Source organism: Schistosoma haematobium, chromosome 7, assembly GCF_000699445.3.
Source record: "Schistosoma haematobium chromosome 7, whole genome shotgun sequence".
NCBI classification, from domain to species: Eukaryota; Metazoa; Platyhelminthes; class Trematoda; order Strigeidida; family Schistosomatidae; genus Schistosoma; species Schistosoma haematobium.
Window position 1 is genome coordinate 12,380,024 of NC_067202.1, and position 18,584 is coordinate 12,398,607.

The 18,584-nt window shown below is 36.5% G+C and overlaps 1 protein-coding gene across 2 annotated transcripts in view; it reads right to left on the reverse strand.

Annotated features, from left to right (window-relative positions):
• MAI2_1 (ATPase inhibitor mai-2, mitochondrial) overlaps positions 1-18,584 on the reverse strand; it is a 34,207-nt gene that overhangs the window by 5,952 nt on the left and 9,671 nt on the right. The window contains exons 5-8 of one of the 2 annotated variants that reach the window (XM_012938110.3): positions 18,027-18,107; positions 3,519-11,632; positions 2,786-2,875; positions 2,670-2,738 (exon numbers count right to left, since the gene is read on the reverse strand). In XM_012938110.3, coding sequence (XP_012793564.1) covers positions 11,579-11,632; positions 18,027-18,107 — 135 coding nt within the window. In that variant the 3' untranslated portion in view covers positions 2,670-2,738; positions 2,786-2,875; positions 3,519-11,578. The remainder of the gene's footprint in view (positions 1-2,669; positions 2,739-2,785; positions 2,876-3,518; positions 11,633-18,026; positions 18,108-18,584) is intronic. The other variant, XM_051218014.1, reaches the window with a different exon arrangement.

Below are 18,584 nucleotides of genomic sequence, written 5' to 3' on the forward strand. Positions count from 1 at the left end.
TTTTTGCGACCTTATCATGACTCCAGAGGCCTACTATTATAAAGCCATATGGATGAGTTCCTCTATCGAATGCATTACGACTTTAAAACCTCTGAATCTCTTTCTAACCTTGACAAGTTTTTGAACCATGTAAAAGAAGTGTATTTACTTTAATTCTTTGGTTTTACATAATGTTTCTACTATATACTAACTGTTTTCTGATTGATTAACATTTTTTAAGGTCACTTAAAATTCATTCAAAGGTAGTCCATAAATTATAGTCTCGTCAGGGATTGAGGCATCTCATGAGAATCAAACCAGTTTCAGAATTAAGGATGTTATCATCGAGTTATTCAGACCGTGATTGACTGCATCTTTAACTCTTCAGGATAGAATTCATTGTTTGCTAACTGAAATCAGTGATAAGTATTGTGCAGAGCATTTTCTTATTTACTTGGCAAGAATCTTTACAGAAATGATCTTCTTATATGCTTGTTTCCTTCTGTCGTTTAACTACTATTATATCCTGTCTCTCTCTCTTTTAACAATTCTAGGATTCACCGTTTTACCTTTTAAACCGAAAAGATGTGTTGTACACAATGAATGGAATGGATGCTAGTTAGTAATTACCCATCTGTATGTTAAGTTATTAGTTATAAACCAGGTATCTGTGATGTATGGAAAAGTTATCCACAACAGACAACAAGTGAAAGTTGTGTAATATCGTGAATTGACTGAATTTGGACACTAACACGATTGGATACCGGCTAATTGATCTAGAGTTTAGACATTCGTGAGCTAGACTAAAGATATTAGGTTTGACTTCTGGATGTAAAGTTGTGAATGTACACTTCCAGTAAGGAGTCCTGTGCTACAATGAAACAGGCATTCAATTCTTCTTGCAAATTTTCCGTGGTAATCTAGTAAATATTAGTTCTTGATTTAAATTGAAAATTTATGATTGATTAATGAACACATGAATATGATAACATCTATGCCTCCAAATGCCCTGGTACGGCCGAGAGTGAAGAGAGTCCGCTCTCCCTCTCAAAATGCTCTCACATGGCCACGCGTATATAGCCTCTGCCACAGAAGTCCTACTCACTGCCTTCTCGTGGCGGTGTTGTTCACGAAATTGAGAGAACGAAAAGCGAACGTCCAGCACTTTAACCTGGTTGGTGGACACAGAGAGTCCACCTAGGGGAAGTTGGAAAACCCTGATTCCAAACCAATGGTGCGCATGGACTCCAGTATCCTGAGGGAACAAATGGAGTATGAACCAATTGTTGGTCACCGGCTACCATGAGACCGCACCTCCTGACGTTGCTCCACTGCTTTGTGGTTCAGAATTTTGTTCGAAGGCTCTGGGTGTGGCTCCCTAAGAAAACCACCCGCTTCAGTTTGGGCACCCGAGAAGTATACCAGCCCTCACACAAACTGAATGATTTATGTGGCGCATATCTATTCGGTGACTCCTTGTACCTTGATAACATCTATGTATCGTTTATATAAAAGCGAACGTGAAAGAATTCATCTTAATAAATCATTTATGATTTAAACATGAACTTATTCAAAGTTTAACTATTCAAATCTATATAGTAGGTTTAATACAACTTGAATTTCTCAATTTCATACTAAAATTTAATCAGTAATGATTTTAACAAACAATAAGAATATAAGATGAATTGCTAACAAACGACAAGTGTAATTATTAAAATAAACATTCAAGGATGAACTAATTACAAGGTTAACGTAACTGTCCATAATAAACATCAACTTAACCATTGACAAATAAATAAAATCATATGAATGTTTGTATTATAGTCTTGTTGTATGACACTTTATTGCCATTATACATGTTGTATCCTGATGAGAATAATGAATGGTAATTTTTAGGATCCATTTATGGATCAATATTATGAGTATATTTCTATCGTATAATTGTTATGTAACTAAATTGTTCATATTCATGCCCCTCTTATTATGAGCTTTATGTTGACCTATGAACTATTATTGTATGATTTACCATTCATGAATTATTCCCTATCTGTTAATTACTACCTCCCACATTCACAGCCACTTCTGGCTAATTATTGTACAAATGTTATTTTCTATTTTATTAGTACGTTGTGGTCGGGTTGATTGGTATATAAATAGAGTATGCTTGAAATACAATGATTCATATCTCAGAGGCTGGGACTTGCGTTCTGGACTCAACTAGCTGTGCTAGACAGGGAGGCGGGACCAATCAGAACTCTAGGCCGTCCTGACGTGTTTACGCGTCTTTGGTTCGGTCGATAACTGGCTGCCATCTAATCTGCAGTCCACAGTCACAACAATTCATATATATAATTCCAACTCAGATGTTGAATATTTTTGTACTTTCTAAGTAACCTAAATGTTATCAATTCAATGCCCTATGAAGTTGTATGAATGTATAGTGGTAAACAGTTCCAAACTATCACAAGACAATAATGTTACGATGCTACTCAGAGTATTTTAAGTAGTACTATAGCTGATGTTAGTCGATGATGGAAAATAGACTTGGAAACATTGAACAATCTCCACAAGGATCTTATATGATATATATATATATATATATATATATATATATATATATATATATATATATATATATATATATATATATATATATACTTTTAATGGTCAATATTAAATGCCACACCCACCGAAGATTGATTCTCCACAACAGATTTCTTATTCAGTTTATCTTTGAGTGCTTCGATGTTTTGTTTATCCTAAGAAAAGGGATATTTAAAAATTATTAATAATATTTAATGATTACCAAACGTCGGAAGTATTCATCTTCTAAAGTGGCTTCCCTTTTACCTAGTGAACCACCAGCTTCACGAATTGAACCACCGGGACCACCTCCCTAAAACGGATAGAGAATTATATATATATCAGAAGAGGTTTTGTGGAGATTGTAGTAATTTCGATATTTGAGATCATGAGCCAATTGAAGCTAGACCATCATGGAAAACCTGGAAACACTGGGCGGCCGTTTCGTCCTATTGTGGGACTCCTCAGCAGTGCGCATCCACGACCCTGCCGCACGGGATTCCGTATCCTGTATCAAGAAACTATTATTCTGGTTTATATTTTGTCCTTAATAGATAATCAGATTGTGAAGAACCGAGCTTATTTGATCTACCTAATATATTATCAAGCATCAAATCGTATTACAGAGAATCAGAGAAACTCATCTCCGTTATATAATAGTGGTATGTTAAATGTTTATGTTGGTAGATCCTTGTAACGCATAAACTTGTATCGCAAATCTGGTCATATAAAATAGAAGAGTATTTTCAAACATTTTTTTATTACTGCCACAATATTTCTGACATTTAAACATTATGTCATCGAGTAATTCATTCCATCAGAACTGACGTCAACATTGACCGTTCTTTCTGTTCAATAGAAGAATACAGACTGATAAATCTATTGTTGTCAAGGTAAAAAGTTGATGTTATTATTATTATCAGCAGGATTCGTAAAGAAAATTATTTGAGAATTACCTTTCCTGCTCCACAACCAGGCTCTGATCCTTCAAACATAATTTGTATTGTGCTATAAACATATAAAAAAACTGTAAGTTAATAAACAAGTTCTTTAATTAGATTGGTTAAATCAACAACATCAGACAGTAGCTGTTACCTAGATAAGGTGGTCAGAGTTATCAAAAACGACAACCTATCCGAACCCTATACCCTGTAATAGGAAGGTCATGGGCGGATAGATAACACTAAACGAAACAACTTAAGATCTGAAAGCGAAGTTATACTGCTGACTGTAGTTAAGTATGAATAAAATGTTTTCCTCTCCAAAAACTAGCATCTGAAGTAGTGTAAGACTCTAACAAAGGGAATGAATTGGTTGACAAGATTAAATCCCAAAAAAGCACACCTCATCTAGTCGCACAGATTCGCATCCTTGGGAGTAACGCTTTAAAAGTTAACTCATAGGAAACTACATACAAAAAACCCTAGTGGTCACGCTTCAAAGTTGGTAAAATCATAACTAATTCAGTTTCTTTTACAGGCAACTAACTGAAAATGAAACTTCTGTCTGGGCAACGGGGAAGTGATAACTACAATCCTGCAACACTTACGGTAATCTTGTTGACGATCAAATTCATCCAACCTATCTCTGTTGTCCGATAGTACCGTATTTTTCTCGATGTGCCAACAATGCAAACGATATAAATTCAGGAAGTGTTGTTTCTTGAAACCACGTCCAAATCTACACGTTGAGGTGTTTAGTGTTTGAAACGTGTTGTAAACTACACAATAGGCTTTATTAGTTAGGAGCCGTGCCGTTGACATTTGCTACATCTCCGGCACTCACATACAGAGTCCAACTGTGGAGGACCAGTGCGATTTACACTTTGCTTATCTGGAAACTTGACTCCTACTTCTCGTGAGTTCGCTGGCTTAATTATGGAATTAAGTTCTAAGCCAGGACAGGCCCTCCAGAACTGACGTAGTGCTCCTGTATCGCCTGATAAATAACTACTGTGAGGACAAAAAAAAGGAACACGGGACTATCGCTTCGACATATCTGCCTACGCTCCCATTAAAGAAAAAGATGAATTTTGTAGAAAGTTTACTTACATTCTTTGAAAGCCTAAACCCTTGAAATCAGTAACTATGGCAACCGATTTTAATGACAAAGTAGGTAAGCCAGACCAAGGTGAAGGAAACTTCAGTGTTTACCATGACGACTCACAAAACCAGTTTAATGGCGGATATAAATAGATTACATTTCCATCGACTAATATTAGAGAGGCTCGATAGGAAACTGGCACCCATTCTACAATATATGTTCAGATGTTTGAAAACGCGCTAAACAGGCACCCGTTTTTCTGCATCATACTGGACTCAGAAAATACATGGTTACATCCCCTGAAGTTCAACTTGAAGATGAAAAATTTAAGCGAATTGCAACAATAACTATAACAGTAATTAGTCAGTCATGTAGCAGAAGAGATAACGGAATCACGAGAATTCATAATATGTTGTATGCCTACAAAATCCGTGCTTTATTGAAATTATAAATGATATGACATGATAACATTATTTAGGTCATTATTTTCTGGCATCTATATGGCATAAACTTTCTTCTATATGACAAATGTGAACTCTCGTTCAATGTGACAATTTTGTTTCGTATATTAATTCAGGTAAACTATATTTAGTGTTCTTCACAGTAATCCTATGTATCTCATAGTATTTCTTATTATGCGGTATGTGTAAAATTTGACACATAAATGATTGCGTCGTGGGAATTGTAATGATCGTCATTCTCCTGTATAACCAGTAGGATTGAGGAGTTGCAGTGGTTCCCGATTTTCAAGTAAAAGCAGTTAGGCTGTAAACTCAATAGGGTTGATACGTACATAAGAGCGACGGCTCTTCAAATATAACAGTTGGTTATGCAGTTACAGTTACGGAGCCAATTTTCCTGGTTAACATTGGATACTCCTGGGATGTAACAGTAAACAGTGAACCAAACCGACGAAATTGTTCTTTCTCTTTCTATTAATTTAGCTGAGTATCATGACTAACCTTCGTATAATAAATGCTACTAAGATCTTGTCAGCGAAATCCGATGTAAAGCCTCCCCGCGATGCTGCTGGTTAGTAGGGGCAACCGTACTAGCTAACTTGGCCAGTTGGCGGTGATCGGACTAATCCACCACTCTGTTGTAAACGGAATTAACTGGGTTCCGTTCTCAGGGTTCTCCAGAAATCTGGCCGGCTAACCGATGTGTATGCTTATGCATATGAATTGCATGAGTTTTGGCTTGAGTGGTTTATGTAGATAGATATATGCAAAACGTACGCGTGTGGGTCAGCACAAGGAACGTACGCTGAAAAATTTCTGCCCTACGTCCAATGAAATCAGTGGACTGATCTTTCAGGTCGAAGACAATAAAGAAATATATAATAGAAAATACTAGGAAGAGTTGAACATCAACCTTCCCTGAAACAGTGCTTATGTCCAGGTGTACTTTGAGATGGTGAAGATTTGCAGCTCAGATGTGCTCCGGAAAATCATCAGGTAAAAGTGAAGTATTCGAATTCCACCACATATGATTCACGGCTTTTCCTGTCGACCTCGATCTTCATTGGTTATTGTTGACCTTTAACCTGTCATTATTTACCTCTCTATTTGTATGGAATCTCCATTTGATCTGATTATTAGTCCTATATTTGTCCATGACTTTTCCGATTGGTTGGTAGATTGGATCAGTTTCGATGTTTGTTTGTTTGGTTGGTGATTAAAATGAGTGCCAAGCCTCTGAAAATTCTCAGATGTTTTTAATATTTCCTTTATGCATGATCTAAACACATATGCAACATCTAAACAGTCGAACGTGTGTCCATAGTATCTAAAAAATAGACTATTTCAATTGCGAAAAGCACTGCGCTGGACAAAGTGAACACCCCCATCGTCGTTGTCTTCATGGACATCAATTAGCGGTCAAACGCTATGACATCTTCGCTTATATCAATGCATATAGACAAATAGATTCAGTCATCGTCCAAATCATTAAGTCAACGTTCTACATAAGTCCTTAACACAATAAATATATAAATGAACGAACAACCGAAAACATCTCACATGCATTATACAGTAGTAGTGATAATGAAAAGACAAAGTCTATCTATTAAAATACATTGTATGCAATAAATTTCAGTCAGTTTAATCACATACTTTTGGACAATAAATTAAGCAAAACAATTTACAGTAGTATTGTTATGATTCTTTCTACTTGTATCAGAGATTGCCCTAAGAAAACTGGTTATTGTTTGTTCATTTATGAATGAGTTCGTAACAGCTGTTTTCTTTAGTGACTATTGAAAATTTTAATCTGAGGAATTGCTTAATCACATAGGCACAAGTATCCATCCACACATCTATATGGTATTCGTTATGGGGGATTTGTGGATATTGTTAAATTTTATGTTTTACATCACGGAATGATCATAGCTAGTAAACCAGTGGACACAAGACAGATACTTAGTTCCTGTGTGGGATTCCATAGCAATGCTTCCTAGTTTTTAATAGTCAATTCATGATGTTAACCTTCAAATTCAACAATCTCTACCAAACCATTTATACTAAATAATAATTATGTGACTACAAGTGACTAGATTCGAGAATCCCCGAGGTTCTAGTATTAAGCTGTCATCAACAGAGTTTAAACAAGTCGAATGAACAACAGTCACTCGAGAAAAGCATCAGAAGATGGTTGCACAATATCACAAATTTATCGTAGACACGTAGAAAATTATACGCCGACTTATTAGTTCGCAAACCAAATATTTGCCGAAGATATGGTCATGAATCCGACTTTTGATGGGATCATGAGTACTTTTTCAGAAGTCTCATACTGGGGAAAGTTCATGATGCAGGATTTTCGATGTTCACTGTCACTGAGAAGTTCCATAATAGGACGAAATGGCTTTCCAGTGCTTTCAGGTTTCTAATGGTTGTATACTTAAGATGTGTTCGCGGTTTGAACTGTGAAAATTCTATAATTTCAACAAATCCTCTACACAAATTATAAATACTATGAAAATTCAATCCCGTTGTCTTGCCACTAAAAATCGCTACATTAAGTGGGATGTACAAAGTGAAAATCAATATATACCCTAAAATATGACCCAGTTACCTTCATCGGGACAATACGCATAGTCTCCCCTCCTCTCTATTATGACTTTTTTAACCCAGACTTAAGGTTAAATGGATCAATGTAACACCTAACAAGTTCATTATCTTCGCTTAGTTTCTAAATAAACTACTCAAAATTACTTGACATTAAGGCTTATCATGTATTGGTTGTTTGAATCTTTCCATTGGAGCTTAGGACTGCAATTGATCAATCTCTTATTAGCCATCAACTTAGCTACTGAGTCCAAATAGCCACTAACTTGTGTAATATGGTGAAGTTTAACTCATTTTATTTTGGTTATTTGAACTAAGGCTTATTATTAATCAGCAATACAGTCCATAATCCTTAATTACAGAAAAAAAGTAAAAGTGTGTCCCGATGTATCACTAAGCACCATATATAAGAAATATGGTTCACTGACTAAACTAACTGTGAACATTTAGATAAATTAAACATTGACCTAAAACAAAACTTGAGTTTTACACCTGTTCTCATTCATCATTTAGATGTATATCTTACATTATACTCAATGAAATTTAAAGATTCATTATCTAATCATTGATATTAAGGTTATTTTACTCATATTATTACATCTCCGCATCGTGGTTATATTAAGTCGTATCACCATAATTTCAATGGTTTTTTAATATAATTAACAAATTAGTTTTCTTATGTTACTCAGTCAGTCAGCTACAACGTAGCACAGAGCAGGTATATGCATCGGTCCAAGTTACCACATCTCATTAGCACAACAAGATGAACACCGAATTCATAGAAGTAGTCACTTCAATAGTAATGTATAAAAGAAAGATTGTGTATAAGGATCGGTAGAAAGAAAGATATGAAGCAATTTTAATCCGATAGTTTAAGGGAGGACAAACGATGTATACACCGACGCCATTGTGGTCGATTCTGAGCCATGTCACCAAGAGTCTCCAACCATTGGTTACGATAGTCCCACCGGACCCCAACCAAGTAGTCTGCATCTATTAACATGGCTCGGACCAGAAGTTATTGACTTCACGCACTGATGCCACGTTTCAGTTTGGCCGACCCTAACTTTCTTCCAACCATTCCCAACGCTAGTCAGTATTGAGCGTCGTGGTAATCGATGTTCAGGCATACGTAACACGTGACCCAACCATCTCAGTCGATGAAGATTCACAACCTCATTAACTGATTTAGCATCATTCCCTAATACCCTGCGTCTAACATCACTATTCCAGCAGATGCGAGCAATATTTCTAAGTCATCTGCGTTCAAATACTAGTAGCTTACGAGTATCTTCTAAACTTAATGACCACGTTTCGCAGCCATAAAGTAGAACAAAACGAACTACCGCGCAGAATTCTATATTACTTAGAATTCTGCATGTATAATTACATTTACTTAATAGAAAGTTTCGTCAAAGGTGGGAAGTTATTTCGAAAACACCAATATGACACAATATCCGAAAACTGTTATTCTTTCTCCATTGCCAATCATTTCAGGCGAATAAATGACAAAGACTAGTTTACAACCTAAACATTCCTCTTCACGAATGTACCGTTAACAAAGACGGTGGATTTCTAAAAACTTTCACCTTTTTCCTATTCCGTTACCATTTTTGAAAGAATTACTTTTATTATGTACAGCTAATGTTCAATTTACGTTTGATGGTGAATATTTTCGACAAGTTGATGGTGTAGCTATTGGTAGCCATTTAGGGCCTCTCTTAGCTGAGGTATTCATGTCATATGTGGAAAATATGACGAGCAACCTCATTAGTGAGACAACTCTATATAGAAGATATATGGACGATGTCCTAATTATATGTGATAAGGATTTTGATGTTTACCGATTACTGGATAAACTCAATGGTGTTCAAAACGATATTGTGATGACACATGAATCAGAAAGTAATGGCCAATTAGCCTTTCTAGACATACTTTTAAGTCAAAAGGATGATAGCACTATTAGACGGTCCGTGTATAGGAAACCAACTTGGACGGGACAATACTTAAATTCCCACAGTTTCTGTCCATTGCAATACAACAGAGGTCTAGTTAAGCGCCTCTTTAAGAGGACTCGAAGAATATGTACCTCTGATATGGTGGAAAAAGATGAAAAGTTACTGACTGACACTTTAATAGCAAATGGTTATCCACTCAAGTTTATTAATAGGTGCAAAAGTCAGTTAATGCCAAGACCTCTAGTTTATTCAGTGCCAAAGAAAAAGGTTTATATCAATCTACCATATAGAGGCGAATCTAACAGTATAGTTTTAAGGCAGAGATTGAAAGCAGCCATCGAGAATACCTATTATGCTGCTCAACTGGTTGTGATTGAAAAGTCTAAGCCCATGATTCCTAATAGACCTAAACAATGCACTAATGATTACATCACATCCCATTGTATTTACCAATTTACATATTTGTGTGGATACACATATATAGGGAGGAGTAATCGAACAATGCAATCAAGGGTCAATGAACATGTGCCTAGATGGCTTCAAAATCAGTGTGTGTCAAATGATCCGATCAATGTAGGAGGTAGAAAACCAACCTCATCGATAGCGAAACATATAATTGAGACGGGGCACAAAATTAACATGAATACAGCTTTTAGAACGTCGTATAGAAATTGTCAAGGTCGAATTTTTAAGTTTATTGAAGCCTTGGCCATTCGTAAATTTAAACCCCCCTTATGTGTACAAAAACAATTTGTCGTAACCTTGAATTTACCTTGGTAATCCTTAAGTCATTCTATGGCTTAGGATAACACGACAATTTCTTATTCTTTCTCTCCCCTTAGTTATTTTAATTGTACTTTTATTTGTTTAACCTTTATTAATTTTCATATAAAAATGCCTTGACAAGTATATGTGTGTGACCAGATTGTTCGAAATGTATAGCGCAAATACATCACATTTTTCAGATCAACTCCGTCTTCTCATTGTTCTATGGAAACCTAAACATTAATTGATAGAAAAAATAAGTAAATGTATCAATCATGTCAAGGGGATTTAGTCATTCTATGCTATACATTGATCCTTAAAACAAAGAATAAAAAGATAGAATAGATATCTGTTTTGGAAATAAAATACTTTCTAAAATCTTGACAGGAATTAACCAACAAAAGTTGTGTTAGATTTGACACGCCGAAAAACTTGAAATCTTAGGGTCTGCATACCAAAGGAATCGATGGTTAGAGACATTGAATGACATGACTCAAAATCGTTTAAAATGGCGCAGGTGCATCTCCTCTTTGTGTTCTCACAAATTCTAACCTTCTGAATACTCCATGTCCCTTTTTTTCTCTTTCCAAATCTATTTCACTGGATTCTACTCCTTGAACAACATCTTCAAACTCTCATCTTTCCGATTACTGCTTATACCCTTACTATCTCTACCACTACTGGATTTGAATATGACAACTGCATCTCAGTGCTAATGTGGTATGGCAACTCGAACTGATGTACGTACGTACAAAGCTCTACGTTGTTACTGACTGACTGACGGAATAAGTTTCCCTCCTTGTCTTTTTATTTTATTATGAAATAGGTTAGAAAATGATTGAATGATACAGAGAACTTATGCTGTTAACTTTTTCGATTGCAATTTCGTGCTTTGTTTTTTCTGGGATTGCATAGGGATCATTTTTGCTTTTTCTTTTGATATAAGTAACACTACAACTTATTAATCGAACCGATTAGTTAAAGGTGACTGAAATTATACCTGATAGAATAGATAGAAAAAAGTATTAAAGATTATTCAGTAATTTATCATCATTCGACTTTCAAGTACAGAAATCTGTTGGATATGTGAAAATCTACATATACACAGATACATATCATGCTAATTGGAATTTCAGTCTATAATATCTAATACAAGTCGATAAAAATGGTCGATCCTGTCAACTAATGCTTCTTTTCAAGATCAGCCAGTAATTTTTTCCGTTTTTTGAGTGATTCCTAAAGGAAATATAAAAAAAATGTAGAAGTTTCACATCACTGAGAAAAGTCCATCGCAATAATATCGAACAAAAGAAACACCAACTAACAATATGGAATAGTTTTTAAATTCAGTGGAGGAAGAACTAGTAAAAGTATAGAATAAGGAGAGACGAGCCAATTACGGTCGAGGATTTTCGGGTTTCAAGTCTTCGCCAGCACTGATCGGATAATAAATAGCCAGCCAGCGTGCCCCATCACAATCCAATCTAGCAGATTCATAAGATCTGGTATTAGAGTCCCGCTAAGACCGCGAGAGTGGTCTGTGCTTTCGATTTATCCACCTTCTAGGCAATAATGAAGTGGTATCACTCTTTGCTGGCACAGAGACTGACCTATCTGTTCCAGGGTTTTTGATTTGAAAGGTGTCCACCAGAACATCAAGAGGTATTCTATGTCTGGTCTTGTTGCTGGTGTTAGAAGTTGCTTTCAGTTGGTAAGCATGACATACCCAAACTTCTGATCCAACTGACGCCTCGTAAACCACACTTGCATTCATTTCACGATTCGGCAAGTTATCCATGTAGGATGTTTGCTATGATAGTCTATAGTAAGTACTTTTTGATCCACCGTAAACAATCGCCTTTGTACCCCATGATGTTCCTAAAATCTTTTCGGTCGTCCCCTCCCTTTTTGATTTTTGAAGAGCAACAAAGCCTTCTATCTGGCCATTGGATCGGGGATGGAATGGAGGTTTTCGGGCATGACTGATTTCATTTGACTGACAAAATTCTGAGAAGGTCGCAGACGTAATCTGTGTTCGATTGTTGTTAACTACTAATTCTGGGACCCCGAAACGACTAAACAGTTGCCGTAGTTTTCTGGCTGTGCAGCTTACAGTTGGATGTTCAATGATAAAAGTTTCTGGCCACTTGCTGTATGCATCAACTACTAGAAGGTAAGTTTGTTCATGAAGTATACCAGCAAAGTCCAAAGGTATACGCTACCACGGTGACTGTGGCGATGGCCGTGATTGCAGCTCCGCTTTCCGTGATACTTTTGTTTTGAATGCATATTTGGTACACGAACAGGATAGCTGCTCCAGTTGAGTGTCTAAATGCAGCCAGTATACATGACTTAGTGCTAGTGCTTTCATGAGATTTATTCCAGAATGTCCCGCGCGTAACTCTTCAAGCACTGTTGGTAGCAGCTTCTTTGATATTATGACACGTTTGGCAAACGGAAGGTAGTCGCTTATGATTGAGGGAGATAGTCCGCGCTGATAAAACTCCTGAAGCTCTGTGAAGCTGGTTTTCGAGGGCCACCCTTCTAGGTGGAACTTTTTAACTTGTAAAACTGGGTCTTGAAGAGTTTCTTCTCTGACTTCCTCTGATGACACTCGAGTGTGACGAATGGCATCTGCTATTATACACCTAATTTCTGAATCTACTATTATGGAGGCAAATTTTATTTTTAGCTTTTCTAGAAACCTTTCACCTGTCTTTTCTGCAAGTATCGGGGTGTCCAATGATGAGCACGACAAGTTGCAGACACTGTTAATAGGTATATCTATTATTCCAAGTTTTTCTAGTATATCTAGATCAAGAAGATCAAAGTTCGGCTGTTCTGTTAGATAGCATATTCCTTCATAGTTAGTTCAAATGAAGGAAAATTCACACTGTAATTCGTCAACCAGTTTTAGCACTCCTCTTGATGAGCTTTTAGCGGTCTTCTTAGACGGCTTCATTGACGGTTTCCCAAGCAGGTTATACGTTTCTCTAGACACTAGGATGGTACCGGATGCTGTGTCAATTTGAAGACGCGCCCCAACATAATCCTGTATGGAATATGCTTTGATCTAATCTGCATGCCAACAGTGTAGTACCAAGCATTTCAGTGAGTAAATTTTGTATATCACAGAATAATCTTTACTGGATATTTTATTTCATGATGCACTTTTCAATTTATTTGCTTTTTATCCGGTATGCTGAAATTAACCACAGTACAGTGTTTGTAGAAGAGACATGTGGATGGCTTCAAATGATTGAAATGGAATCTTCTAGAGAAAACTATGCTCTTATATGCACATACTTACTTATTAAATCAACAAAAAAAGTCTCGAAAATGCTAGATACCACACTTCTATTGAATATTCAGAACAGATTGATGACTTTACACGTACATTTTTGCCGAATGAATTGAAGTAATACAATAGGATAATGAAGTTTATCAAGACCATCTATATATGATATCAGATTACCTCAATATATTTTAAATAACTATCTGATTACAAATATTTACTTGTTAAGACATTGATTTATGAGAAGTAAATGTCATATTAAGCAAATTGGAATATAGAAATAATAGGGAAAGACAGTATAAATTGTACCACTTATGAAAAATAAATCAATATTACTAGGGTAGGTTAAAGGGTAAGGACAAATAGTTTTTGAATACACAGTGAAGATTTGAACTTTCATATGACCAAGCCAACGTTTCACAGCAAATCTAAGTATTTGGCTCAAAACACCTTTTACATAAAGCTACAAAGATTAAATTGAGATCGAGCTTATAACCTAATTCAACTGTATATTTAGTAGTGGAAGAATATATTCTTTGTATCATTAACTTTTACTGATCAAACTCGAAATGGGATGATAACCAATTGTTCATTGATGCAAATCTTACTGCATCATATATATACTGTTATATTTCCTGCGCATCGACAGCCTTTAGGTTCAGTCAGTCAGTTATAATGAAACGTAGAACCTAACATATATATGTACCAGTTAAGGTTGGTTAGACATATCAAAAGTCCGATGAAATTATAAAGATAAATAATAGGGTAGTAGTCGAAAAGGTTAGGTGTAGTAAAAAAAATGAACAAAAAGGTATGAAATTCCAAGGTTCAAGAACCATGGAAAGATAAAGCGTAAATGCGCCTGGGCTAGTGTGGATGACTCGCGGTGACTCCAACCAGGTAGTTCACACCTATCAGCATGGCTCAAACCAACTATCAATGACTTTATGAACTAATACTATGCATATCCTAACTTGGCCACCCCTAACTTTCTTCCAACCTATTCCTACACCAGAAAACATGTTGCTTCGGAATAGGGGGTAGTTGGGGATACTTGACACATATCTAAAATAACTTCATCAACCCATATGCCATCTTTACCTAGTACCCAGAATCAAAGTCTGATATGATATATATCATTTAACAAGTACAGGTTTATGTACTCCGCTTTGAGTCACATTGTTTATGAGCGGTAGTGACAGCAATCGGTTACACAGAATTGAATTCAGTCTTGCGCTATTGGAACTGACTACCTGAAGAGTTAGGGCTACATGGTTTAACTACGAAGCTACTGGTTCTGGAAAAAGACCTGGGTTACCGCAAATTAACAATTAAGCAGAAATATGATTTATTTCAATAGGCATATCTCATCTTATTCACAATCGGATGAGTCTCAAGAAGTCTGAATTATTAATTTAAATATTTCTATTCGATTAGATGAATTTTGTCAAAAAACTATGTAACTATTGAGAAATATGAAAATCCTAAGTCTGACTCCGGTGAACAGTTGTAAGTGAACAATGTCAAATATCCATACTCCTTCTATGGTTTCACAACTTCATATCAAATAGTGATCAAAATTATCTGTGATATGAAATTACCCTTAAATGATCTTTTAACTCTTATGGAACAATTCGTCGAATGAGAATCAATACTACTGCTATTCATCTCGGTATTTTCATCTCATTGTGCTAATACAGTATGGCGCCTTGGATAGGCACATATCTGCGTACTAGACTCGATATAGATAACAACTGACTGTATGAAGATTGTACTTTACCATTTTCCTAAGCAATGTAAACACCGTTCAAGATCGATACATAAATAAAGTCTAGATAGATAAAGTGTTTTCTTCAAATGTGTTGCAAGATCGATACGTATGATAACATATACCTGAATACACATAGAAGTAAGGTTGTATGGCGAACACATAAACAGTAAGTTATTGATTAATTACATACATAGAGGTCACAAAGTATGGTCCATTATTTAAAAAAGCAGAATTTACCAACTAACTTAGACAACGAGGTAAAATAAGAAGCGTAATAGTTTCATCAATTAATAATGCAAGACAAAAATTTGAAATCAACAGATTAGTCAACTTCAGTACATATATTGTTTGGAAAGATAGTGGTTGTGCCAGAATCTCCACGACCAAAAGTGTTGAAGCAATTTCTTATTGATCATCCTGGAGTAAAACTAATGAAGTTCATGGCTCGAAGTTAAGTATATTGGTTTCTCATGGACCAGTACATCATGAAGTTAGTAAGTGAATACACAGTATCAACAAGCGACGAAATTTAACGCTAAAGTGCCGCCGGTTTTATGGCCACAGCCTGAATAGCCCTGGTCCACGATACATATCGACTTTACTGGCCCAATCAATGGGACTACTTATTTAGTTGTAGTCGATGTGTTTTCGAAATGGTCAGAAGTCCTCTCCATCGTGCCACCAACGACGATCAAAACACCACAGCTGTTGACGGAGATCTACCGGGACAGATCACCTGATGTAATTGTATCAGATAGCGGTTGGCAGTTCATTTCCAGCCAGTTCCAGGAATTCTGCCGACGGCTAGTCACCAAATATTTCCGCTCTTCTCCTTACCATCCAGTCGAATGGCCAAGCAGAAAGGTTTGTAGACACGTTTAAGAGGGCCCGACTTAAGTCAAAAGGGGAGGGGATGCCAGTCGAAATACCACAGAACTTTTTACTTGTTTATCGAACGACACCCAGTGATACGTTATCGGAGCAAAGTCCCCAGCAGAGACCCTCATGGGAAAAAGACTGAGGACGATCCATAATCTGGTACTTCCGAAAACTACACCAGGAGCTGCCGACGTAAGAGGCAGGATGTCCGGTATTTGCTCGGGACTACATACCAAAACATGGTCCCTGGACTGAAGCACGTGTGATCAGAAGGCTGGGCCAAGTCATGTAAAAAGTTGAGGTAGGAAGAGACAGGTGGATTCGACACCGAAACTAGCTACGGAAACGGCTAGCCCAAGATTGCCCGTCGAGAAACACAAATCTCCAGCTCCAAGTTCTATTAGATACCTTCAACATTCCTGAAGTCCCCACGCAAGAAGTACAACAAAAAATCAACCTACGTTCTAAAAGGTGGTCACTTCGAAAACGGCAACAAACGGTCAAGATGCAAGTGAACGCCAAGAACATACGCTATTAAAAAGGGGAGGTGTTGGGGATGCTAGATACTCAAAAGTCACTTGGTAAACGTCCTATTTTGGAAATTTGAATTTCTCATTTTCGCGCCAAAAGCACCCATTTTCACCTTCAGATTCTATTTACTACTTGGAAGGACCCTAAATGCAATTGGTTCGTTTCCTCCTTTAATACTCCATTTTGTGACGTTTCCTAAAGACATATTTATAATGTATATATACGTTTTAGTCGTGTGCTTGTTTGTCCGTGCTTTTGGCTGCTCGTGGAAAATACTTTTCCCTCCATTGAATGTGGTCCTCCCCCTCTTGTTAGCAGGGCTGGGGAGTATTGGAATAGTTTAGCTTGACCTGTTGTTGTATTGCTGACCGTTCTGTTCGCAGGTTTAGGTGATATTGTAATCTCTTCAACACAGCGAGGTTATCGATAACTCACGTGTCATTCTTCTAGGTTCTATATATGCATAATTTTATGAAGGTTGTAAATAGTTAGTCGGTCATAACCAACGCAGAACTTAACTCGACGCACCAGATTAGTACAATGATATAAAATCAACAAGTTGAATGGGAAAGAGTCGGAATAATAATAATAATAATAATAATAATAACGATAGTCAAAACTAAACACTGAGGATACTGTTTGAGAAAAAAAACTGAATGAAAAAGTATGGATGCAGAAATACTGAAACTTAATATCCAGATGAAGATAAAGATTGGATACTTATGAACTACTTTCATTTATGCTGAGTTATGTTACCGAACGTCTCTAACTACTGATAACGCGAAATACAACAAGGTGGTTTGGATCCGCCAATATAGTCTAGTTCAACAGTCAATGCTTTAATAGACTGAAATTACATTTTGGTTTGGCCAGCACAAAACTTTCTTCCAACCTACATCTACTCCACCTATCAAATCAGTGATGAGGTAGGCAATATACGGGGTCATAAATAACACATATCGCGAAAACTTCAATAGATAAAGATTCCCGATCTCGTTAACTGAGTTGTCATAGAATTCGAAGAATGTCTCGAAGATCGGAGGATAGTAATTTGTGAATCTCTAATGAATTCATAAACACAGCTTAAATGGTTATTCCAGCTTGTTACAATACAGTAGCTTGAATAAAAGTAACATTACAGTCGAAAAACTTACTTCAAGTCGTTTGATCTCCTTCTTTTCACGTTCATGTTCCTCTTCTAAATGCTTCTTTAATTCATGTAACTGTTGTTGTTGCTACAACAACAACAAAAAAAAAATAATTCACAACTTTATAAAAAGTTACTTTAATAGAGCGTAAACAGAGTTTATGGGTACGAAGAATTCATTTACGGAAGTTGGTAAACTGATTCCAAACCAATGGTACGCATGGGGACCAGGATCATTAGGGAATAAATAGCGTATAAACTAATCGTTGGTCACTAAGTACCATGGGTCTGCATTTCCTGACGGTGCTCCACTACCTTGTGGACTAGATCTATAGGCCAAAGGCTCGGGTTGTGACCCTTTAAGAAAACAACCTGCTTTGGTTAGTGCAGCCAGGCCCTATCCAAGCCCTCACACAAATTTTGTTTATCGCATATATATTTTGGTGCCCCTTTCTACCAAAATTTATGTGTTTGAATAAATAAATACTCTTAAGTAGTCTCACATATCGTGATCGAATCACAACAGTTTTGTATCTATATTTACAACACAACGCATCTGGACCAA